Here is a 25,523-nt window from a genome sequence, read left to right on the forward strand (position 1 = left end):
ATAGGGAAAAAAAAAAACTTTTAAGGCCCTCTTGCTTTCAAATTTTTTATTTTTTAATTGAGGCCTTTCTCATTTAAAAAAACAGAAAATTTGCTTTGCCAGAGAAAGAACCCAGGTCCCCGTGGGAGCCCGAGTGCGGTAGATCCAGGCCTAACCACTCTATTTTTCTCTATTCTATCTCTCGTCTCTTATTCTTATCTCTTAAAAAAACCCAAAAATCCCTTTAAAACCACACTAGAAAGGGTAAGCGAAATAGATGGTATTCTAAGCAGTTTTATCAAGTGGGTATGTACGCTGTGCAAAGTTCGCAAGGGAGCAGAAGCCAAACAGAGTCTTAGTGGCCGGGGGGCTTCCTCATCGATCTAAGAGGGCTTTGAGCTCGGGCGCATCCCGATCCATACCAAGCGAGGAATGCCTTACCTCGCACTCATTCGTTTGCTGGTTTGAACCGCACACACCGTACCGTCTAACCCTTATCCTAGCGGGTACATGAGTCCTCCTCACACGTATACACATGTAAGTCCAAAAGGGAGGCGCGGAACACACATACGAACCCTCTTCTCTTCCTCTCAGTAGAAACTCTCTCTCTAGAAACGAGAGGGAGGGCTCGGAAGTGGTCTTAAGAAGAGGGTCTTTCTTTCTTCCTATGTGAGACCTGCGCGGGGAAGAGAAAAATCTAGGGCTGACCAATTGTTTTTATTTTAAAAAGAGGTGAATATGTAATAGAAGATTGTTGCTAGGTTTTTCAGTTTTTTATCTTCTCTCTTCTCACAAAAAAAGGAAAGTATAAGCTAAATTTTTATTTTAGGTGCAATTTTTTTTCTCTGGAAAATCAGGAAAAATAAAAGAGAATTTTTTTTTTGGAGGCATCTAGGCGACTAAAACAGTGTGTGTGACTATAGGCGGCGACTCGCATCCACATAGGACTCTTGCTGCTATTTTCCCTTTTACCTTTTTCTGTCTCTTTGCACCTCTCGGCTTTTCATCAAACTCTATCTTTCCTTTTGGATTTTCGGTTTCAACAATAAAAAAAATAGGAAAGAAAGAAAAGATGCATCCTGCTTTGACAATCCTCCTTCCTTTGTTTGATTTATCTCTCTCAAACAATTTAACATTCATAGTTTTTTTTCCCTCCACCAATTGTCTCTTTTTTTTTTTTTACTCTGTTACCTTTGCATTGGCACGCTTTTGTTTGGTTTTGGCTTTTTGCTTCCTAAAGAAAATAAAAAAATTATTAATTTGTTTTAAAGATAAAAGTTTTTGGTCCATTTGTTTATAATCTTCTAAAAAAAAAGAAAAAAAAGAAAAAGAAAATAAAACTTTATTGCTTTGTTTGAGCCTTGCTTATATAGACTAGTGTAGGCACCCCTTTTTGGAATTGATTAATCTTTCCTAAATTTCTAAACCCCAAGGATTGCAATAGCCCAGATTAGATTTATATAGGCCATAAAACAATCATCCTGGACAATATTCAGCCTAATGTACATAAGAAACCAACCCAGACATCGATCTGACATCCTAAGACCTTGAATCAACACCCAAAAGGTACCTTTCAAAAATTAACCAAATTGGGCTAGATATGATTCTAATTGAAGAAGAGATCATAAGCTTTCCAATGGTCCAAATATTGCTTGAATCCGCTTCGCTTTTTAGGAGTTATGGTCCAAACAAAATTGTATATCATAAATTTCATAATGGTCCCTGCAGAAATTCCAGAACACCCCCAAAAATTTTGTAAGCTGTTGTGGCGGGTTTTGACTTCCTGATAAGCATGTTTTTTGGATCAAATTTACCTAGGATAATTAGAAATACTTTTAGGATAACTTAAATCATATTTTAGAAATTTTTAGAATTACTTTTGACCTACTCCTATTTAAATCCTTCAAAAAATACCAAAACACCAAATTCAAGGGAAAAAATACTGAAAAAAATCCAAAAATTCCCCCAAATTAAGAGAAAAACCAAAGATTAGAAATGCCCCTAAAATTTTAACAAAATACAAAAACATCCCCTAGGTTAACAAAAGTCTTTGAAACCCTAACCCTCTAGATCTAAGAAACCTAGCCTTAGGTGCAAGAAAACCCAAGCCCTAGGGGCCTAGACCTATGTATATTCAAGAAGAAAAGTGAAGGAGCACAATGTAAATAACTCACGGTTCTGATACAAGCACCAACTCCAGGTCTTTGGGTGTGTTGGGCCGGTCAACCCGTCTAGGTAAGTCCTTTTATTTTTAGAATTATCAGATTAATTTAATTCAATTATTTAAATTAATTTGATGAATTAGTTTAATTTAATATATTTATAGTTTTAGGCAATGGTTTAAAAAGCGGATCGGTAACCTGGATCGGGCACCTAAAAAACCGATCTGGATCGGCGAATTGGCGATCTGGATCGAAAATCAGCTGAAAAAATTATTAAAATTCATTATAAATGTTGTTTTTTAGGAATCCAATAAGAAATGAGGGTACTACATTATTAACTTTCATTTTTTTCATTAATTTGTGAATATTGAGATGCTCTTTCCCTGTATAAACTTAAGTATTAAATTTGCATCACATAAAAGAAAAATCATAGAACTATCATGGATAAAATATATAATTATACATGGACTATAATAAAGAGTAGACTAAATCAATGAAAGAATGGTCATTAAAATCTTGTGTTGGCGAAAAACCCTAATCCACTAAAAAAACCCAAATTATTACAGCCTAATTAACTATAATCCAAAATTATTACAACCTAACTAATTATAATATTATATACTGAAAATATAATTATTAGTTTACATTTTATAATTATTTTATCAGACAACTAATAACACATTAAAAATATTTTATAATATTATTTAATTTAAAATGTATTATTGACAACTGTAAGAAAAATAGTACATTACATGATTTATAATGTAAAAATTAATAAATAAAAATAAAAGATTTGGTTATCAATGTAAAAATTAATAAAATGTGTACAAATTTTGAAAATAACACTTTAATTTATTATATGCCTAAGGGGGAACAAAAATTAACTCAAGAAGGGATAAACTACTATATGGCCCAAGGGGGGATTCAAATTTGATAAGTCAAAGCAAATAACATTAGTGATAACCATCATGCCTCCTCATCATATATGTTTAAAATTACATATTAATAGCCTATATTTACATTTTGTTTTCATTTAATGATGTTTGGGAATTATCCCACATCGAAGGATGAGTATTCAAATATGCTATATAAATAACTATGTAATTGGAAGATAAACATAAGTGAAAACACTAGGGCATCCATGCAAATGCACATGTCCATGCGCATGTCGCACATGTGGGAGTGGTGTGTCGCACATGTGGGAGTGGTGTGTGTTTTTAAGGTGCGTGTTGCACGTATGGCACATGTGGGAGTGTGTGTACCGCTCGATACACACGTGTGAGAGTGTGTGTACCGCTCGTGTCACACGTACACATGTGTGAGAGTGGTGCATGACACGTACATATGTGTGAAGGTGCTTTTGAGGCTAGAATCGGGAGCGAACCGCTAGAACCGGGCTAAACTGGATAGAACAGGGTGGGAACCGGCGGTTCTGCTCTAGAACCGGGCGGTTCCCGGTTTTGTGCTGACACCGGCACGGGCTGTGCCGATTCCTGAGTCGAACCGGGTTCGAGTCGTCGATTTTTAAATCATTGGTTTTAGGGTTTTCTAATAGGATTTTAAAGATCTTGAGCTGGATCATCCGACAGTTCTTAAAGAACCTTGATCTCCCTAGATATGGTTTTTTTTAAAAAATATAATTTGAGGATCCCACTAATCTCTACTTATCATTATTTTAACTCGTTCAAAGCATAAATGACGTTTCCTCAATGTTACAGTTAAATCCGACGAGATCTCTAATGAAACATCATTGAATTTATGCTTTCAATGAGTTAAAAATAAAGATAATATAGATGAGTGGGATCCGTCAAATTACGGTTAAAATAGAAACCAGATCTAGGGAGATCAATGATCTTTAAGAATCACCACATGATCAGGCTCAAGAACTTGAAAATCCTATTAGAAAACCCGAAAACTAGAACTAAAATAAATTAAACTAATTAAATCATCTGAAAAATTGAATTAAATTAATCTGAAAATTAAAAAACTAGGACTTACAAGCCGGGTCGACCGGCTCAGCACACCTGAAAACCTTGAGTTGGTGCCCAGTATCAAGGCTGCAGGTTGTTTAAATCATGCTCCTTCACTTTTCTTCTTGAAGATGCCTAGGTCTATCTCCCTAGGGCTTGGGTTTATCAATGAAAATTCGGGATTTGAATTTGGAGAGAATTGAGTAGGGTTTATTGCACCTAAGGCTAGGTTTTCTAGATCTAGAAGGTTAGGGTTAGAGAGAATTTTGCTAACCTAAGGGATTTTTGGCATTTTCTTAATATTTTAGGGGTGTTTCTAATTTTTGGATATTTTCAATATTTTTCCCTTGGATTTGGGATTTTCTAAGAGTGTTTAATAGAAGTAGGTCAATGGTAATTCTGAAAAATTCTAAAAAATTCTAAAAAATTCTAAAAAATTCTAAAAAATTCTAAAAAAAGAGTGTTTAATAGAAGTAGGTCAATGGTAATTCTGAAAAATTCTAAAAAACCCGCCACAACAACTTCCATAAACTTTCAGAAAATTTTGAGGTGTTCTGGAAATTTTGCATGGATCATTTTGAAATTTTTGATAAACTATTTTGTTTGGACCATAACTCTCAAACTATGAGTCGAATTCCGACAATTCTAGGACCGTTGGAAAGCTTAAGATCTCTTCTTCAATTTAGAATCATATTTAGCCCAATTTGGTTGATTTTAGAGGGTAGTTCTAAAATGATAGGACTTTTAGGTATTGATTATATGTCTTGACCTGTCTTATCGATGTCCGGTTTCCTATATTTATTAGGCACAATATTATCCAAGATAATTATTTAAGGGATTGGATAAGTCTAAAGTTTGGGTTTATACCTCAAAAAGGTAACTAAGGTCTACTAGGCTGTTGTGGTCCCTAGGGTTTAGGAATTTATAAAAGATTAACCAATTCCAAAAATGGAGTGTCTACAGTTGCCCCTCTTTGGTGCACTCTGTTCTTCAAGGAACAAGTTGGCGGCAAAGAAATAGACACATGCAGACAATTATCTATGTCTCTTAATTTCAAATGGTCAGAGGACATACTAGCTCTTTTTCTAGAGCTATAACACAAGATATCATGTTCATCGCACTCATCTACCTAATGCAGTATGCTACTAGGCTTTTCAGCCTGAGTTTTTTTTGGGATGGTTTTCTCACGCTAGTCTGGACTCCGAGTGGATTTTCTAGGCATGTCACTTGATCTTAGGCTATCAATTATGAAAAATTTTGAATTCTGAACTTAGCTATCTTCCCATGGTTCCATGTCCCTTTGGGTTCTTCTAAAACTATATGTTTGCGCTTAAGGTCCTACTTGGAATGGCTTTCTACTATGAAGGATTCTCCTACTAGGAAGGTTTTCCTAAAATTTTCAAAATTCATGTTATTCTTCAAGAATTTTGTGAAGGTGGCAATGCAGTTACATCATGGACAGGCTGTCAACCTCCTTCATTATAGGAAATATTTTTAAAAATTTTGAAATCAGGGAAGAAGTTTAGAAATAGAATCAGGAATTTGGGAGTAAGATTTTAAAAAGAAAATTAAGATTTTCGAAAACAATAGACACTTAAAGAAAAGTTTGAAAACGCGACATATATTTTGAAAACAGAAATTTTGGTGTAGACACCCCGATCCCGATTGAGGAAACTATTTTTGGTGACCAAAATTCCCCAAGCCAACCACCTTAATGCATGAACCAGTCACACTCATCTTGACCCATCCCTAAACTGCCCCCTATGATCCCCTATATCGCTTAAGCAAAACTGAAGTCGCCCGAAGAGCAAATCAAAGCAAAGTACAGTAGACCTGGACTACCAAACCAAGAGCTACTTAGAGCAAAAGGTTATGGCGCCACTCCTAGTGGCATTAAGGCAAATCTAAAAATAAACATAGAGGCAACATAGAAGACACACAAAACAGAAGCAACCCGAATGGAGAGAGAAGGGTCGGGTGCCATTACCAATGACGTCGGTGCCCCTTAGGCATACGTCATGCCCTGGATGGTCAAAACTAGGTGACAACCTAAACGTACAACCCAATGTTGTGTGTTAATACAGATTGATACGTGTCGGAAGGTATTAACATGTCAAATGTCAATACGGCAGAAGTTGTCGACCTCAAATTCTTTGAGGAAGCGTTAAATAGCCACGAACGGTACGAAAGAACTGGAATGATTGTTTGACATCGTTGCGGCTGTTGGGTGAACTTTTAGTCACATATAAGACTAGTATTCTAACGAACACTTAATAGAGATTGAGGGGCTTATAAGACAAGAGGTTCTAATGCATGCTTTAATGATAGATAAGCTGCCTCAACGAATGCTAGATAAAGATATGTGAGCTTGATAAGCTCAGCCTTTGAAGATATGCCTTGGTAATTGAATATGTTCTTAGTCGCCATATGCAAGACTAAGAATGTTCAAGATTCATGAAGATAGTATGATAAATCAAAGTCTTTTGACGCACACTTGATAACTGTCTTAATGGACAATGGGTAAGATATGAGCATGGTTGTTGATAATACTTGCCAAGATATGCCCCTGATATAATATGAAGGTGTGATATGCCTTTGACATGATATGAAGATATGATATACCCCAATAAGATATGAAGATATAAAAGAAATGGTATGCTCAAGATTCATGATATGAAGGCTTCAATATGTTTTCAGAACCCTGACACATTGGTTGGCCTCTATATGTTTAGACTTACAATCGATAAAAGATATAATACCAATAGCTCATCAATTAAATATGTTCAAGTTTAACTTACAGTCTATGATAGAAGATATAAAAGTCATCTTATTGTGAGATAGGTTCTAGGATACATATACTCCTAAGGCACCGATATGCCTATCTATGTGATATATGAAGCAACCTGATACAGTTTGATATACATATTTTCATGAATCTATTGTTAGTTACACATGTGCATTGTGACTTATGGTCTATGATAAGTGGTCATGAAGATGTTTCAATTTGAGATGAAACACTAGGATACATATACTTCCATGGCATATGTATGCCTCTTCACTGGATATTGGAGGAGTTTTGAGTGAGATGTGATATTACTCTTTTAATCCGTCGTTAGTTAAGAGTATGGGGTTTTAATGGATGGAGCATAAGGAAAACCTCGCCGTATGTTATATATTGAAGTAAAATCCTTGAAGATATATATATAATGAGGTTTGATATGCTTTAAAGTCTAGAAATCATATAACTTGGGAAATATTCAGAGCTGGCTTAACCCGTGTCTGTATCCATTGTTAGTAAAGATATGCCTTGACTAACACCCCAAAACTTGATGTTTTGAGATTACGTCAAGACTATCCGGAACCCATGTCTGAGGCATTATAATCTTCACCCGAAAGTTTTATACCAATCGGAGGTAGTTTAACCTATCATTCGTATACCCCAGCAGTTAGAGCCTTAAAAGCTTTATACCCGTGCATTACAACCAGGTTGACACCTGGTCACTAAAATTGGGATGTCTCTCTTGATATGAGAAGTTTTCTCATGGGATCAGGGCCTTTAGATTCTTGAATTGATTATTCATAACCTTTAAAAGATTCAGCATTGATTGATTTGTATATTGGAAGCGATAGCATCCAAAATTCACTGGTTATGCTGACACAATTTTCAACATAAACATAGTAATGTGGATGGACCATATTTCTCTCATTTGAGATGTATTTGAGGCGAGACTTGGAACATTGTGTTCATCTCTGAGTCCTCTATCATATCACTAAATTTTATATTCAAAGAATTTGTTATTTGAAAGAGGTTGCATTCACAATACACTGGTTTTGCTGGCGCATTTTCCAACTGAAATAGGTTCACTTTGACATACGAGATCTCGCTCATCCTTGATCCATTTAAAGTGAGACTTGCACCATTGTGTTCTCTCTGAGTCTTATTTCATTCCCCCAAAATTCATGATCAATTGATCTACCATATAAAAGTAGTTGAATAAATACAAAGATATGTTGAAACTATACTGCAAAAGCTTAAGTTACACTCGATAAGCGATAACAAAATCCTTGATTTTGCTCACGCGATGGCTCTATTGAATCTGGGATATGTGAATTCAAATTGAATATAAGAATTGACTAAGATGTATGGATATCATCAGTACACACATGTATAAGCATTTGAAATACATATTTATCGCTTTGAAGATTGGATTAAGAAGATGAAGACATACGATTAAAGGATATGCGAGGATCACAATTGTCGTGCTTATCAATTCATAATTTTGAGGATGCAGATCAACAGATGGATAAGAATTGAAGATTTCATGGTCGTGAATTGACAGAACTATATAAACCTCTTTTTTTGCTGAAGAGGGGGTTCGATTACTTTGGATTGAGAGGATTGAATCAATGTAATAGTATGTTAGAGTGAAAAAAATAGAGAGTGACTTAATTTACAATGCATTAAGAGGCAATCCCATATATGAATGTTATTTGATTCGCATATGAGATAGAGAGAGAGATACTATAGGTTTTCAAATGAACTTGAAGTTTGATCTCGATCAAGAACAGGTCATACCATAGTACCCTTGTGTTTAAGCTCAGGTATACGGGCCTATATGCCCATGGTATTATTTCCATTTATGTATGACTACATATTTTCTTTTCTAAAATCGAATGTGTAGGTTTTAAGGCCTGTATCAAGGGTATTTGGCCTATTTTTCTTTTCTTTGGTCTGATGTAAATTGTAATAGAGGATTAAACATCTGGAACTTGTTTGTTCATAGTATATGATATATAAAAACCTGTGTTTCTATGATATGGAATGCATGAGCGAATTTGACCCCGAATGTGTTGTCCTCTGGTTATTCATTTGGAGTCATATGTTTCTTAAACATCTTAATTAATTAATTAGGCATCACTTTTCGGAGCATCTAGAGCGCCGAAGGAAGTTAGAAGTGCTTTGAAATTTGATGGGTCCATTAAATGTATAAAAGAGTACCCAAAAGAGGACACAGTAGATTTTGCTGTGAAGCGGCTCCAACTGGCACCGACGCCATTACCAGAGGCGTCAGGCCTCTGACACTCCACCCACAAAAATGTACTTGCACCAAGTCACATGAGTAGAGAGCATTTAAAACACATTTAATTTTGTTGACTGCATTTAATGGTAATTAATGTGAATCCGACGTCATTGCCAGTGGTGTCGATGGATGTCCAAAGGGCGACAGAAAATGAAGGGCCTAGATTGCACAAAAATAATCCAATAGTCGTCGTAAGCCTATTTTTTCAATAAATAAGGCCCTTGACCTTGAGTCCAGGGTCCGATATTTTTCATATTAAATGTGTAAGCTCTGTCATATCGAATCCTAACCTTACCCGAACCCTATTCTACCCAACACCAAACCCTTTAACCTAAGCTTGACGTACTTAAACTCGAAGGCGATCTGGATAATTAGACCTTCTAGATCGTCTTCCATCTACATTCACTTGCACCATCAAAACCCGAAGGCATAACCGTGAAATGATCTACTCTTAATAATCGCCAACTCCACACACCGGGCTTAGGGCCCAGCTTCAACTATCGTTTTTCCTCTTTCTCTTCTCTTTTATGGTCATTTATTAGCTTCTTTCTTTGTTTTGCATGTTTATGTTACTATTTATGTATGGCTTTAGCCTTGTTCTTGCGTACTTATTAGCCTTTGATTAATTTCATTTATTGTCCTCTTTATTTAACGCTTTACTTGCATGTTTTACTAGCCTTTTTGTATATCTATTGCTTCACTCTCTTCTCCTTCTATTTCTAAAAGTCTTTTATTAAACCCCTCCTCACGTCATAAAATATTCCACAGCCTCTCTTAAAATCCAAGGCTAAGGCGTATGGGAAGCTCGCTTTACCAGTGGTCCGAGCGAGAGAAGGTCTTATGGCTCGAATCTCACCCGGAAAGTAATTTTTCGGGGCCCTTTCTCTATCAAATTTTTGACCCGTTTGCACCCAAAACCAAGGCGAAGAATGTAGTTCCTTGCCCGCATTTTCAAGTATAAACAGTCTGACGCCCACCCTGGGGCCTGTCAAGCTTACCTTGCATCTTGGTCTTGCCTGGAGAGACACCATCAACCTGTAGTTCATCTCGGCTCATTTTGAGCCTTTCTTGTTTTTTTTGAAGACCTGAAATCAACAGAAGCAACTAGAAATAACATCGCTGCCTTTTTCAGTAGCTTCTACCCATCTTAGCAGTGTCCCTTTGCACTTTCTAGAGTTCGGGGAACGTTGCCCTTGGCAATAGCTTCGCCATAAGCGCCATATCTGTGATCCTAGAAAGTTCCACTGGCCTTTCGAGGCTTGCTTTTGGCATGCTATTTAGAGTTTTGAGAAAAACTAGTTCAATGCAATTGGCACGGGCACTAGCGCCACTGGAAACAGCACCAGACCTGTTCTTCCTTGCTCTCTTATTTTCTATGTTGTCTGAAGTAACAATTGGCCCTTGGCTCTAGTACCAACTGCATCAGCATAGTTCGCACCAGCACTAGCCCTCTGTCACCTCGGACAGTACTGGTTTTACTTGGTAACATAGTTTTATCATTTTCCTACATCTCTCTGCCTCCTTGGCAATTCCAGAACAGAGAGGTCCTACCCTTTGTTATGAATCGTGCTTTGAGAAGGTCACACATGGATCCAAGCGTGCTCGATTTGGCAGAATCTGCACTTTTCATTTGGATCACCCCATTTGGTTGGCTTCCCAACTATAAGCGTACAAAACTAGGCACCAATGTGCCCGATGTTCACTCATTGTTGGGGCATCTAGCCCTTCACTCTCATTGTGCTTTGATCAACTTATCGATTCAAAGCGTGTGTTGCTTAGTACAAACAATACTCACATTCATTTATTAGTTTGTGCATATCAATGTCAACTTATAACACGATTTTCACGTCCACTTGTGCTGCTTTACGCACTTAAACTTTTGCACCCTTGAGCATGAATAAAAAATCTCTTTCAAATATAGTTTTTCAAAAAAGCTGCATTTGACCTTAAGGCTCCTGGAGTAGGCGCCTAGTTCCTAGAGGAAAGGCAGTTGTGATCATTGGTACTCCCTTCACCCTCTATATATACCTGAACTCTAAGAACACTCCACAATACTTTGGACGCATAATCGCCTATAGGAGTGGCTCAGACCAAAGATGGGCGTACCCTGTCATCTTATCTCATATATAAAGAAGGTTTACCCTAGGTCGGAACTTTAAGCCTAGCCTTACCTGCTAGCGGTTTAGAGGTACCCGTGTCTTTTTTATTGTTGTTTGCCTAAGTAAAGAGATGTATTTCAATTCAAGTGTGAGGGTGTGGGACTCGGACATCGAGTCCATCGCCAACTCATATTGAAAGTTGAATATTTTGACTGGCCATCCAGTGAGACCGTATGCCGCTGTCCCCAGGGATTATGGGACTCAACCCCAGCCTAAGTTAATGATTTGGTGTCCTAGTTATCTATCTGACGACCAACTAAGTTACTAGCTTGATACTAGGGGTCATCAGGTTTGTACTGCTAGGAGTACCCTGAACAACCAAGGGGTCAGGCCAGGTTCAATTCTCCTGCAAACTGGAATGTTGCAGTCGTTCCGATGCTGGACGCAAGATGGGGCTTGTGCCTTCAGTGGCGGTAATGTTGACGATCTTAACATAGGTGATCCGTAGGTCCTAATAGCTCCCCATCAACCCAATAGGGAACATTTTGCTAGGAACAGTGTCACCGAATCCTCTAATGCTCATAGTAGTAATAGGGCTAATAGAACACCTCTTAGAACCACCCCTCCCTAATGCAAGGATAAGAGAAGACCCTAGTATGGTCCAAATTCCTCTAGGGACTAGTCCGCCCATTGTAGGTAGCACCATAGACCCAGCTGTGATAGCCCAAGATGTTCTCCAAGCCATGGCAAACCCTAGCCTAAAACATGTAGCAAACCTTTCAAACCGACCTAATCTGAAGTCCCCCTCAGTTCAATCAAGTGCAGCCTGACATGGGCATGGTTTCAAGATGACCCGCTTTTGAGCCATCTTACCATTTTAACCCTTCTCAGCCTAGGGAAGCTCCACATATCCCCATGCACCGACTTACCCAACTGCTCATCCTACGACTTTCGGGCACCATTTGCTCAGGCGGATGCCAAATATCTATCTTTCAACAATCAGGTTAAGGTCATGCATGGAGCTTTACAATGATTGGGGGTTGAAGGTCCAGCCCTCACATAACCCTATGATGAATCCTACCTAGATGGCCTCACTGATCTTCCTATGAACTTCGTACCATTGGATTTTCTGAACCATTTCAATGATCCAGAGGCGCGAATCTGCACGTGACATGTTATCTGCTCGCCGTGTCTACTTTACGTGACAATTCGTTTGCCCTAAAGGCAATGTTTGTTCATAGTCTCATAGGAGACACGATCATGTAGTATAACAAGTTTGTGAGATATTAACCCAAGGCCTCCTGCGGTAAAATGTTCAAGAAGTTTGTAATAGACTATTGTGCTAAGAAGCCACATCCGATCTCCCTTGGTGAGCTAGTGGCCTTCAAACAAGGACCCAACAAAGTATTCACTGATTTCGTCGGCTGATTCAATGCCATGGTCGCAGGGGTCACGAAATGTCCCTTATCAGACCCTGCCAAGATCAGCATGATACTGAAAAATGCCAACCTTGAATACAAAACATGCTTCAGTTATGGTGGTGTCCCTCTGACCTTCAACATCATGTCAGATAGGGTTATGCTTTTCGAGAGGACCACGTCCTAGACTCCCGGTTCTAAGTCGATCAAGAATCAAACATCAACAAACTCCCAAGAAAACTGGTCCGAGGAAAGGCACAACAAGTTGGTGAGGTGAACCAAATCATCCTCCACCAGCCAAATCCGAACAATCGAACTCCTTCGGCTGGTCAAAACCAGTGAGGGAATCAAAGTGAGAGTGACAATAGGTACAAATCGCACAAAAAACCTGTAAGACCGCTGAGACACTTCACTCCTTTAAAAGAACCATTGGATGAAGTCCTCTGATAACTCTTAAAGGAGGGAGGCCTGGTTCTTCCTCCCCAAATGCCACTGCCATATGAGGCGAGGGACAAAACCAAATGGTGTGAATGACATCAGTACTATCACCACAACACCCAAGATTGCATCTCCTTGAAACACCAAGTCAAAAATTTGATAGAAAAGGGGGTGATTAAGGTAGTCAAGCTTGACGAGCCTGTTAAAAAGGCTAACCAAAAGATGGGAATCTATGCCGACCCATTGCCACACAATGATCTCCAATCAAGCACGCCACTCGTGACAGCCACAAAAGATTTAATGGTCGACCCAAAGGAAGGCCTCAGTCTCAACCATCCATGAGGAGCTGTACCTTTTAGACCCTTCTCTATTCATGTTCCCATGCATAATCCTCGCTACCCTAATTTTTAAAGTCCCAAGGGAAGCTGCCCCTCAAGAACCCTTGCCACAACATCAAGATGCCGAGATACCCCCCAATATGGAGCTAGAAGAAGAAGTTCACTCCTCCCCTGCTAACCTAGGAGTGATCAACGTTGAAAACAACTACCCTGCTCAAAAGATAATTCAATTGGAAGCTGCTGACGAGGTGGTCAACACATGGATTAAAGATGAACCCTCCTATGTACTTGCCAATGGAGCAATCACATGCCTCAAAAGGCATGATTGCCACTTTAAACCAACTCGGCTCAGAGCCAAAACCCCACAAGAGAGGATATGGAACCCTGCCCCTACACCTCTACCTACTTCATTGTCGTTTTGTAAGAGAGCTATGGGATTGGGCGTGTAGTTTATCGCGTTGGAGTTGGGTTCAACCAAAGTGCTTTAACCATTTTCTGAAGCAGGGATGATCCCCAATGTTCATGGCTCATGGTTTTGATCCTTTGGAGGACTATGTCAGAGAAATTTCTCTGGAATGTCTAGAGGGCAAGAATCTACATAGTTTTTGAGATATCTCACAAATATGTCATGATGTAAAGAACTTTGTCACGCACTAGGAACATATAACTCCCATATATAGAAGCCTCCCAAAGGAATATCTATTCACTCACTTTAAGGAGATCCTCTTTCAAAAAAAGAGTAGATGTTCACGACCAACTGTATAGCAAACTTCTTCAGAAGGGTGGGTTAAACTTAACTTTGATGGCAGGGTTAATGTGGAGGAGCAGATTTCGGGATATGGTGGTATCATGTGAGATTGCAATGGAGTTATCTAGTGGTCATATCAAGGTGGTTTGCATCATTGTGGGATTAGTGAAGTAGAGTTGTGGGCTTTGAGGGTTTGGTCTAATAGGTTTGGGCTTCTTAAAGTAAGATAAAGCAAGGATGTTGGTATCTAGATCAGCCCCTTGACAGTCCACCAAACTGGTTTGATGATTGCATCCATGAATATAGGTGGTTAAGGATAGAGGTTCTCACTCGGTAAACATCCCAAGCCAGGATATGAAAGGTTCTATTATTCCTCTCATGCCATATGTTCCATAAAATAGCAGTTGTGAGAGCCCTTCATAACTAAATTCCTTGCTTAAAGAAAGGACGTGAGTACCATTGAGTGAAAAGATGGCTCACCAAATGAGGGGTTAACAAGCGAGCCGTAACTGGGAGAGGAATGAAGTCCATATGGTTTTGGAAAAGGGGCAAATGAGGAATAGATGATTATTAGTTTCTTCGTTCTCCTTGCGGAGGATACAAACGTTCATGATGATAACTTCCCTCTTTCCCAAATAATGCACTCTCTAGCGCATGTTTCTAGTACCTAGCCAAAGAAAGGCCTTTACTCTTTTAGGGGAGAAGATGTTCACATAGTTAGTTGCTAATATAACTAAGAAATTTCTATCCAGAGCCAACTAATGATACTATGATTTAACTGAGAACTGTCCCCTTGGTTCCCTGGTTCAAGCTCCCAAATGATGCACTTTGCTTTGTAAGGGGCATTGAAAAGGAAATGTAGCTTCTGAAGTAGGTCCATGAACTGACCTGCACCAATATCTGTGACCCTTCTAGTGTTTTGCTGAATGTCCTATGTCACGTTCCTACCTTGTCTTGTGACAAGATATTTGACTTTTTCTCTTTTGGATACTACCTTGGAATAAAAGTTTATGCATTTGTTGTACTCCCATTAGTATTTCAATAAAACTTAAATGTTAAAAAATTAGACATTCACAATGACCCAATTTCAAATATGACAGAAATGATGATTGTGACCTGCTTATATTAAAAGTAAATAGTCTCTTTGTATACTTTTTTTGGTCTGTCTGACAAAACAAAATCTAAATATTCAAATTTTTAGAAATATAGATAAAAGCATTACTTGGTTTTTCATATATTTGAAATATATATTATCCTGGTCTACGTTTTTTGTGCATGTTTGGCTATCTACGTGTAATTTAAAAAATTTTATATGAAATATTTAACTGAATGCAAGAGTGCAGATACAACCAATGCCTCACAAGTTCTCCAGGTAAAAGACAAGTGTAGAGATTTCAAAAGCAAGCCTGTGATATCACTCCTGGCCCCAAGTAAACCTCAAATTCCCAAACATAATAGAAGCATTCTATCTATGAACAAATTCTTCTCTCTCTCTAAATACCATCGATAAAGTGGCAAAAACTATAGAAAAAGTTGTTCAAACACGGATCATCACCCAAATCATCCTTTGTGTTAGACTTGTTGGCTTCTCTAGTTGAGCCTGGCAAGATGGATACTTTGGGTGAAGAATGTAATAGAAATTAGGGGTAACCTTTGCTTTAATGGCGAAATTAGGGGATCCTGTTACTTGTAAGCATGAATAACAGCATAAAAAAGCTCCCATTGGAGCTCGAAAGCTAAACTATTTCCTTCTGCAATTTTATCTCAGCAAAACTGAAACCACCACTAAAGCAGAGGTTAAGGTTTCTTCTCTCTCTGCAATTTCATCTGTCTCTACAATTTTCATCGTTCGTTGAAATTTCGAAAGTTACAACCTAGCGTCGCCATTTTCATCTCCCTCTGCAATTTCAATCTCTCTCTCTAACCCCTCCGTTATTAAGTTTCAACCCTTTCTCCAAAACTCGTATCTCTCTCTTCATTTTCTCGCTCTAAAACTCTCGTCTCTCTATTCAATTCTATTTAGTGGAGGAATTTGGTTTTCCCGTGGACTAGCGTTTCCTGCTTTTTTAGTGAAGCAGACAGGTTTTCTGATGCTACTTAAATGGAGCAATTGGCGTTTTCTGGTACTTTAATGGTGGAAATAGGAATTACTGCAAACATATAGGGAAAACTAGAGAAGGTTTGGTCTGCTGAGAGCTCAAGGCCTGGTTTGATTAGAGCTCGAAGCTTTGCTTTCCATTTGACGTTTTACTGAAATTCTGAAATATAACATGGCGGACATTGTAGCGAAGTCATGACCAATTCCAAGGTGCTTTTCCTGTGTTATGTTTCAAATCACCTTTCAGAAAATGGCAGGATCAGGAAGGATGGTAAAGAAAGAGACTCAATAGAGAGAGCGGATTGAATGGATTTAGGCGAAGCAAGAACATGACATTTTCTAGAGAGAGAGAGCACACATATACCATCCAATGATGAAGAAATAGAATCCCACCCAGTATAATATGGAAAAAGTTTATATAAGGTTGCAACCTTAAAAATGTAGAATCACATATGCATCTAAAAAATCCATCAGAAAATATTGTTTTATTGTTGAAAAACCCTCTAATTAATCATCTTGACATCAAGATATAAGGATATAACAAAAAAAAGATTTTGAATCTAAAAAATAATGCATCTTGCATTATACGGACGGTTAATTTTCAAGATTTTCATATGTTTATGGATCTACTTGATTTTATCCATTTGAAATTTTATGGATCTACTTGATTTTATCTATTTTTGAAATTTCAAAATTTATAATTAGAGATGAAAATATATTTTAAGATAATCCTAAGAATTTTTTACATTAAAATTACATATTATGATCAAATTTGGAGGTACACCTTAATTAGATTGTTTACGGTTGCAACCTTATAGAAACCACACCTACTTAATATATCCCAAAATTTCTACTCAAAGCTGAATTTTTTAGGGAAAATTACAAAAAACTCCAAGATCACACTTTTTATGGAACTTATCCCTCAAGTAACTTCTTCTCTCACTTTTTTCCGTAACTTCTTCTCTCACTTTTTTCTCCAAAACAAACTTTATGCGTAAATACCCATAGGAAAAAGTTCATTTGTTTAGACGGAAATACCCTTCTCGTACACAAAAATCATTTTGGCCAGATTTGATGTTGACTTTTGGACGCTTGTAGCATGTTGCCAGAGTGCACCATCACATTACAGGAGCGCAAAAGTGTCGGACTGGTCTAATAGAACTATCGGACCGAAACTGAGTACTGTCGAACCGCCCTGTATATAGTGCCGAAGCCCTAGAATCCAATAACGTCTATTGCCGGACCACACTCTACCACTGTCGAAGCCTTGGAATCCAATAACATCTGTTGCCGGACCACACTCTGCAACTGTCGGAGCCCTGGAATCCAATAACATCTATTGCCGGACCGCACTCTGCAACTGCCAAACTACACTTTACATCGCACCGGAGCCCTACTCTCGGATCACATTTTACACGGTGCCGGAGCCCTACCGCCGGATCGCACTTTACACAGTGTTAGAACCCTACTATCGGATGCACTTACACAATACGAAAGCCCCTATTTTCGTGCGATAGAAGAGAGAGCATGATAACATAAACGTAAGAGAGGGTAGTTTAAGCATTTTTTTTATGTTTCATTTGGTTGGAGGTATTTATATAGAAAGCCTATTTTGGGGAAAAAAGTGAGAAAAAAAAAGTTAGATTGGATATAAATTGCATAATAAGTGAAGTCTTGGTTTTATTTTATTTTATTTTTTGTAATTTTTCCAATTGTTTACTATTCAGATATTAGGCCATTATTTGAATATAAAATAAGAAAAATATCTCTTTATCCCTTATTTTTTAATTCTATATATCATGAGACCCAAATATTGAAACTATTACTTATAAGCAAAATGCCTCATCTTTTTTATCTTACAACCCCTGTAACCCTTTGGCCATGAATGTTTGACTTAAAGAATCACTAAAATGAGACCCTCTATAAAATTTTTTCTTTTCAATTAAAGTTTTCTCTCTCAAATCACCGTTTATCTCTCAACTCCATATCTCTTTAAAACCCGAAATTGTAGAAAATTTTCCTCTATATCGTCTCTCTCTTCTCTCTAAAAATTATCTCCCCTCTCTATTTCGATTCTCCGTGCAAAGACATATCAAAGTATGAGACTAGCCGTATCGATTTAGCACAACTTTTTTGAAGAGATGAATTTTTATAGAGAAGATAGAGACGATATAGAGAGGAGAACAACTTTAAGTTTTAAAGAGAGATGTAGTTAAGAGACTGTGATTTGAGAGAGAGAAAATGTTAACAGGAATTTTTTTTTTTTTTTATGAGGATGTTATTTTAGTGTTTGTTTGAATAAAAAATTTATAGTCAAAATGGTCTTTGTAAGATAGAAAAGATGTAGGCTTTTTACTTATAAGTAATATTTTCAAACAAAAAATAAAAAATAAAAATATATTTTCCAGTAAAATAAAACTATTCGGTAGCGTAAAACATGGCACACCAACTTCTATAATTAAAATCATATTTTATTCTACAACATGCTCAATTATCATGATGTTAGTATGTTATCAATCGTACCCTTAATTGCCCATTTATATACAGCTGGACCCAGCCCCGGAAGTTAATTGCCCGCGCATTTACATCTACCCAACCCATCCGATTCGGCTGGTAGAGTCCGGGTCCGATTGTCCTTGACCTAGACTGTATCTAGTCGTGTCGACCAGGGCTGCAGGCCCAACGCTGCCCACCCCACCCGTTTGCACCCCACTACAATCTAATGCCATGAAAGGGCCGACGAATCTTTCGGGCGCTGCAATTGAACGTGGTTCAGAGCGTAATCCCCGGAAGCAAATACTCTTCCTTGTTTCCCGCTCCCCAAATGCGAGGATCGCCGAAATATTATATATGATATATTTTCACACCATGTTTGACCTTCAATAATCCAAATACTGCCTTTTCCAATTTCCTTACTCCTCAAAGCTAGGATACAGACATCTGTGTTTTAAATTTCATGGCTTTCATCGAATGGCATTGCTCTTATTTAAGTCCAAACCAGTAGAGAGAGAATCAGAACAAAAACTGAGATTTAAAGTGGAGAGAGAATCCATTCTTGGCTTTTATTTACTCTTATACTGAAATGAGAGGAGGCTTCCATATATCTTCTTTGCAATATTTCTATATACTATATACGACGCATGGGCATGGGTTGCTTCACTCTGTACTCGGGAGAAGGAAACAGCGGGGGCATTGACGACAAATGTGCCTTGATATCGAGAAACGAAGACATGGGGTTTGTTCTAGAGGAGACAAAAGAAGAAAATCATAAAATACAGCAACAGGAAGGTTAGCGCACGTTTTGATGGCAGAAACGCTGAGGTGTACTCTGATAACTTTGCCCCTGTCCACAGTTTCATGTGCTCTGGTGAAGCTTTGGCCTCTGAGATTTGGAAAAGCTCGCTTCAGTGGAGTCCATGGATCTAAAAGAGATTGGGCTCTGAATTTTCCAAGTGCTAGTTTCAATGGTGTCTGTGGAATAAGAAAATTTTGGGCTCTGAATTCTCCAAGTGCTGGTTTTAATGGAGTTTATGAATTGAGAAGCTGATATGGGAAACCAGGAGCGATCTTTGGCTGAAACCCCAACTTGGTTTGTTGCGACTGTGACTACTGGAATGGTTGCCGTTTGTTTCATCGTGGAGAGATTGATATATCGTTTCGGAATGGTAATAAGTCTTGAAAAATCTAGAAATGTTCTGTTTATTGGATTGAACAAAGAAACCTCAGAAGTTCTATTTCTTGGTTAATGAATTCATCTGAATCTCCTATTTTTAACTCTTTCTGGGCTTTTTATAGTGGCTAAGGAAGACAAAGAGGAAGGCTCTTCTAGCTGCTCTCGAGAAGATTAAGGAAGGTGAAGCGTGGAAGTTATACATTCTGTTTTCCCCATTTTTTGTTGCCTTTTGTATTGGATGGGTGTATCCCTTTCCCTATTTTTCTCTCTGTGTATTTCGTTATAATAATTATTATTATTTTTGTGGTTGTGGGTTTTTCAAAATTTAACATTGTTTCTGATAGTCGAGTTTGTGTTTATGGTGTGTGAAGAGCTTATGTTGCTGGGGTTCATATCTCTAATGCTGGGCCAATGTGCGAGATGGATCTCGGAGATTTGTGTGGACTCTTCTCTCTTTAGCAGTAAATTCTATCCTTGTGCTAGGGGGGATTTTGAAGGGTTAAATTTGTTAATCAATAATTTTCACTTGGAACAACAAATGGATCATTCAGCTGAAGGAGTCGACTCTATGCCTTCTAAGTACTGCAGTGAGGTAATCTTTTCCTACAGATATATCAACTGGTTCCTTTATTTGCATTGCAACTTACAATTATTTCATGTCTAGAAACTGATTTTATTTAATGGGCCTTGGTAGTTTTGGTTTCATTCTCATCGGTTTGGATGAAAGTATAGACGGTTCAGCTTGAAAGCTCCTTTGTCATGTATTGGGAATCCATTTTTATCATATGCGTCATCTAGTGATATTGCATCTTTGAATGACTAACTATTTAGGATCTGGTTTTGTTCCTTGCAGGCATTAGGTGGTCAATGTACTTATTCAGTCTGTTCCTTATTCAAATCTGCAACTTGAGTCTCTTATGTTTTCCTCTGTTTCCTGAATCTTCAGGGTCATGAACCATTCGTTTCATATGAAAGCCTCAAGCAGCTTCTTCGCTTCTTATTTGTCCTTGGAATTACACATGTACTTTATAGTTGTTTCACAATTGTTCTTGCTATGATTAAGGTCACACCTGAACTCTCCAAATTGGTGTTTTCTGAGATTATTAGGGCTCCATGTTTACTTGAGCTTATACTTTGTTTCTTGTTAATGCAGATATATAGCTGGAGGAAATGGGAGATACAAGCCAGCCTAGTCCCTCGTGCAAATGTACAAGGTTAGTTCTAAATGGTTTAAGAATACTTGTAGAGAGAATCAATGGTTTAGCTGCAACCATTGGATGAGTAAAACTTTTTATGTACATTCAATATATTTGCATTGACATATACTTCTACAAATTCTGGTTCTTTACTTAGATCTATAAAATTGATATTTGGTTGCTTCATGGGGATGACTTCAATATGTTCATGTACTCCCTTGTGTCTCTGATAAATAACATGGAAATTTATCGAAATACTCCTAACTTTTCAACAATTTAATAGTTTACCCTTCTTCAACTATTCCAAATCATGGTCATGTGTATTTTGAAATTAAATAAAAAGATATGGGCAAAATATTGAATAGTTAATCTCTTATGTATATTTTCTTAAATTTTCTTAATTAATATGAGCATCCCTGGATAACTTCCATATGCATGTACATGTGTTGTCACACCCTTTGAAAGGAACATTTTGAATGACTAGTTTCTCGATAAATCAACAATGGTGATTTTTGAAAGATGCTTTTGTTTCTGCAGTGAACTATAGATTCACCTGACATTACTTTTATGATAAAATGACAATCACCACGATAGTGGCAATTTGAGAGAAAATCTTATTACTTGTTGAACATTAGTTATAAATTTATATATACTATATATATTTATACCCTAAGACCCAGTAAGACTTCACTTAGTTCTTTAAAAGAAAATGGAAGAAAATTAAGAATTGGTAAGACTCAGTCCAGTCTTAAGAAATTGGCTTGTACCCATGAATAGACTGGCTAGCCCTAAGGCGTATTCTCAGCCTCTCTACAATACCGTCAAGCGCACACAAATTTTTTTTGATACATTGTACGTAATCTTCATTGGGTTTCATTATACAACTATTTTTTTCTAGAGTAGGGAAATCAAGAGATGTGCTTATAATAGTTTTTTTTTATATAGTAAATTACCATCATTCACATCGGTTCTCCAAAAGTCTATTGGAAAGAGTAAAAAGTGATTTTCATGCAACACTCGGCATGCAGTCAATAATGTAAGATCCATTGCATTAGATATTTGCAGTGCTATTTTTCTTAGGAGATAACATAGCAGTATTTGCTATAATTTGGGATACTATTATTGTGAGAATTGCTTGCTCTACCTATTGTGTGACTACTATGATATGCATTAATGGTCTCCTTCAGTTAAGCATGAGTGCCTCATAAGCCTAGCACTTCATTAAATCCACAAGGGATTGTTTATTTGTCATCTAACTAAATTATTCATTGCTCATTCTGTTTGTAGCAAGGAGAAATGTTGTAATCAAGAGGCAATCTACATTTGTTTTTCATCATACATCACATCCATGGAGCAAGCATAGGGTTCTCATCTGGATGGTAATGCTTCATTTTAAAAATTGTGTTACACACTTTATTCTATGTGGGCATTCTATCATATTTTGTTCTTTGTTTTAATGCTCATAAAGGATATTACTATCATTTCTGCACATATTTTTTTCTTCACTCATTTTTACTAACTGAGAATCATTCTTTAATTGAATTTCTTCCAAGTGAATGTGTTCTTAAAGCCCAAACAATCGATTCTATATACATTGTCCTGAGCCTCTTGGATCAGTAATATAAGGAATGGGAAACACAAGACACCATGGACTTGGGTTTGAATTCCACTTGCCACAAAGCAGAAACTTAGGATTTTTTGCATCTATTGTATCTAGAGAAGTCCCCTATTTGAAGTACTTTGAGGGCAGATAAAAGCTACTTACACTCAGTTTCATTGTTATACCCTAAACACGTATGTAGGTATCGTACACATTTGTCCGTTTGAGGACCTATATTTGCCTGGACCTCCCTTAAGGATTTTGATTAAAATATCAAATTTATTAAATCATGTTTGGACAAGATGTTTCCAAAACAATGAATTTCATTAAAAATTGGGCCTTCTGTAAAATTGTAACTCTAGAGATTTGCAGGTACTTGGATTATTCAAAACTGAAGGACCTGACATATATCAGGTCATATATAATGTTTTAAGTCCAAAGAAACTCAGTTGTGGTTATAGAATATGTTTTCTTCATCTCGAGGAAATGGGAGGAGAAACTATACTAATGCCAAAAATAAGTGCCTTAGGTGCAGGGTTACCTCTTTAAAGAGGTCCAACTTGGTACCTGACCTGCACTTTCTCATTGATTTTGAAACTTATTGAACCAACACTAGCAATATTTTCCAGTTAAATGGGAAATTTCCCACCTGTGGTCCTAGCATTTGTAGAAATTTCTTTTTGGAAGATACTTCTTAGGTGATTTGTGGAACAAGTATAGAACTGGTTAAACCATAGTGTTTTCCTGCTAACTACATCAAGCAGGAGACTCAACACATCTTTCACAATACTAAGATAAATGCTGAGTCGTGAATTCAGTCGCACCTTTCATAGATCTCAGTCTAACGAGATTCACTTTTCCGATGGGTTCTTGGGACTGTTTCCAACATTTGTTTTAAAAGGTTAATTGAATTGAAATTTGACTTGAAGGTGACCATGCAAAAGGATATGATTTTAGTGACTAGTATGAGAAGAAGTCTTTGATTGATTTACTGGTTGTTATTGACCTTTGAACATTTTGGAAACTGTTCATGATTGGTAGGGACGGACCGTTAGAAGTGTTGCTCCTGTCTGACCTCATGACCTCTCTCATACAGCCATGTAGAAATAATTGTAATTTTACCACTATGACATCTTCATCTGAAAAATGTTTCATCAAGTTTATATGTATTTGGGACTTAGTCCCTCACTTGAAATTGGAAAAACATTATAGGCTATGCTTATTCAATGTCTTCAGTGTCACAAGGGATACTAACAAAATCAGATCATTTTTACATTGCCTTGCGCCATTGCTTCTTTACTGCTTTGTCCACAAAGTTGATTTGATAAATATTTTCTTTTTGTTTGCTAGGGAGATTGTGGGTCCATGAGACCTAAAAAAATCCCACAACGTCTCCCATATTTACTGATTTTTGGAAAAGCATATGAGCAGGGATGAGAATATAGAACAATCTATCAAACATATGGTGATGAATCACTTCTAGAAGCCAATGGGCTTAGAGCTACAGTATAAGCCGAACTCAAAAACACATACCAAGAGGAATGTTTTGGGCTGAAATTTGCCCAACATCTTTGATTTGTAAAGTAAGCAATTTTCAAAAAAAGTTAATTTTGAGTTCTTGATCCACCAACATCAAATTGATGACCTGTGTTCACAGAAAATGGCGAACTCATATTTCAACATCTTTTGTGCAAACTAAAAATATTTTTGTTAATTTTGTTACCTAGATGAGATCTACGTGAGTGCAAACTTTGGGATCCAATGAACCTCTACTTTTCCATGTGACTTATGCTACAGCAAAGGCCTGTTAGCTTATATAATTTGTTTCTCTTTGATCTAATATATTTTTGCAATATATGGGAAGTCACCAATACCTTTATTTTACTTTTGGAAGGCTGTGACATTCTTTGTTGGAGTTTTATGAAATAGCTCTAAGTCAATGATTTTCTAAAATATCTAATCGATATAAGACTTGTAAAAAGTGAAATTAGCAATTAATTTTTTTGTGAAAGTGGTTAACTTAATTAATAAAAAGGAGAAATTACAGAACCACAAGGTTGGTAAAAATGGAAGTCCACAAAATGGGTGCTCAGAGTACAGGGAAAGAAGAAGAGTAAAACCAAGCTAAAAGAAGAGAAAAAAGATAAAAAAATAAAAAGGCTACAAATAAGTAGAGTACTACTAGAAGGAGTGAAAAACTGCTCATAGATGTGACAGAGGGGAGGGCCAGTAGAAGAGAGAGCTCCATAAAAGAGAAGATAAACCCAGGGAATATTAAAGAAGATAGCAGTCCATCGTTCAGTGCTAGGGGGTCGAAGGTGACCTGTAAACATGATTTGTGACGCTGTACTTTGGGAGGTCATGGGTATCCTGTTGCGAGATCTGTGGGAGAGTGAGCTTCCAAGTGCGAGCGTGAGAAATTGTCTGAGAACCTCTTCTGGCCCTCCCATGCTGTAAGACGTCCCTTGGAGATGACCTGCAGGAAGAAAAGAGAAGAGGGGAAAAGAGAGAGAGGAAGGCCTGCGAGCAGGTAGGGGGAAAGAAAGAAAAGGAAAAGAAAGAGCCCAAAGGAAGGGCTCTAAGTAGGAAAGAGTGATAGAGCAGGTGAAAATAGGCTTAGAGAGTAGGGGCAGCACAGGGAGGACAGAGAGAAAGAAAGAAGATGGGGGAGAAGAGAGGAGGGGGAAGAGAGATAAAGAAAACATCGAGCGGAAGGGAGAGGA

General features: G+C 37.5%; 1 protein-coding gene across 24 annotated transcripts in view; it reads left to right on the forward strand.

The window, feature by feature from the left end:
* Positions 1-18,869: 18,869 nt before the first annotated feature.
* Positions 18,870-25,523, forward strand: part of LOC18449042 (MLO-like protein 4) — a 59,326-nt gene continuing 52,672 nt past the window's right edge. For all 24 annotated transcript variants that reach the window (XR_016044676.1, XR_016044681.1, XR_016044685.1 and 21 more), the window contains exons 1-6: positions 18,870-19,996; positions 20,127-20,184; positions 20,376-20,596; positions 20,951-21,067; positions 21,158-21,218; positions 22,488-22,579. Coding sequence is in view for 13 of the 24 variants with exons in the window: in XM_088852196.1 (XP_088708322.1) it covers positions 19,880-19,996; positions 20,127-20,184; positions 20,376-20,596; positions 20,951-21,067; positions 21,158-21,218; positions 22,488-22,579 (666 nt within the window). In the remaining 11 variants the exon portion in view is untranslated. The remainder of the gene's footprint in view (positions 19,997-20,126; positions 20,185-20,375; positions 20,597-20,950; positions 21,068-21,157; positions 21,219-22,487; positions 22,580-25,523) is intronic.

Source organism: Amborella trichopoda, chromosome 11 (genome assembly GCF_054954075.1).
Source record: "Amborella trichopoda isolate Santa Cruz 75 chromosome 11, AtrichopodaSantaCruz75HAP2 v2.0, whole genome shotgun sequence".
NCBI lineage: Eukaryota > Viridiplantae > Streptophyta > Magnoliopsida > Amborellales > Amborellaceae > Amborella > Amborella trichopoda.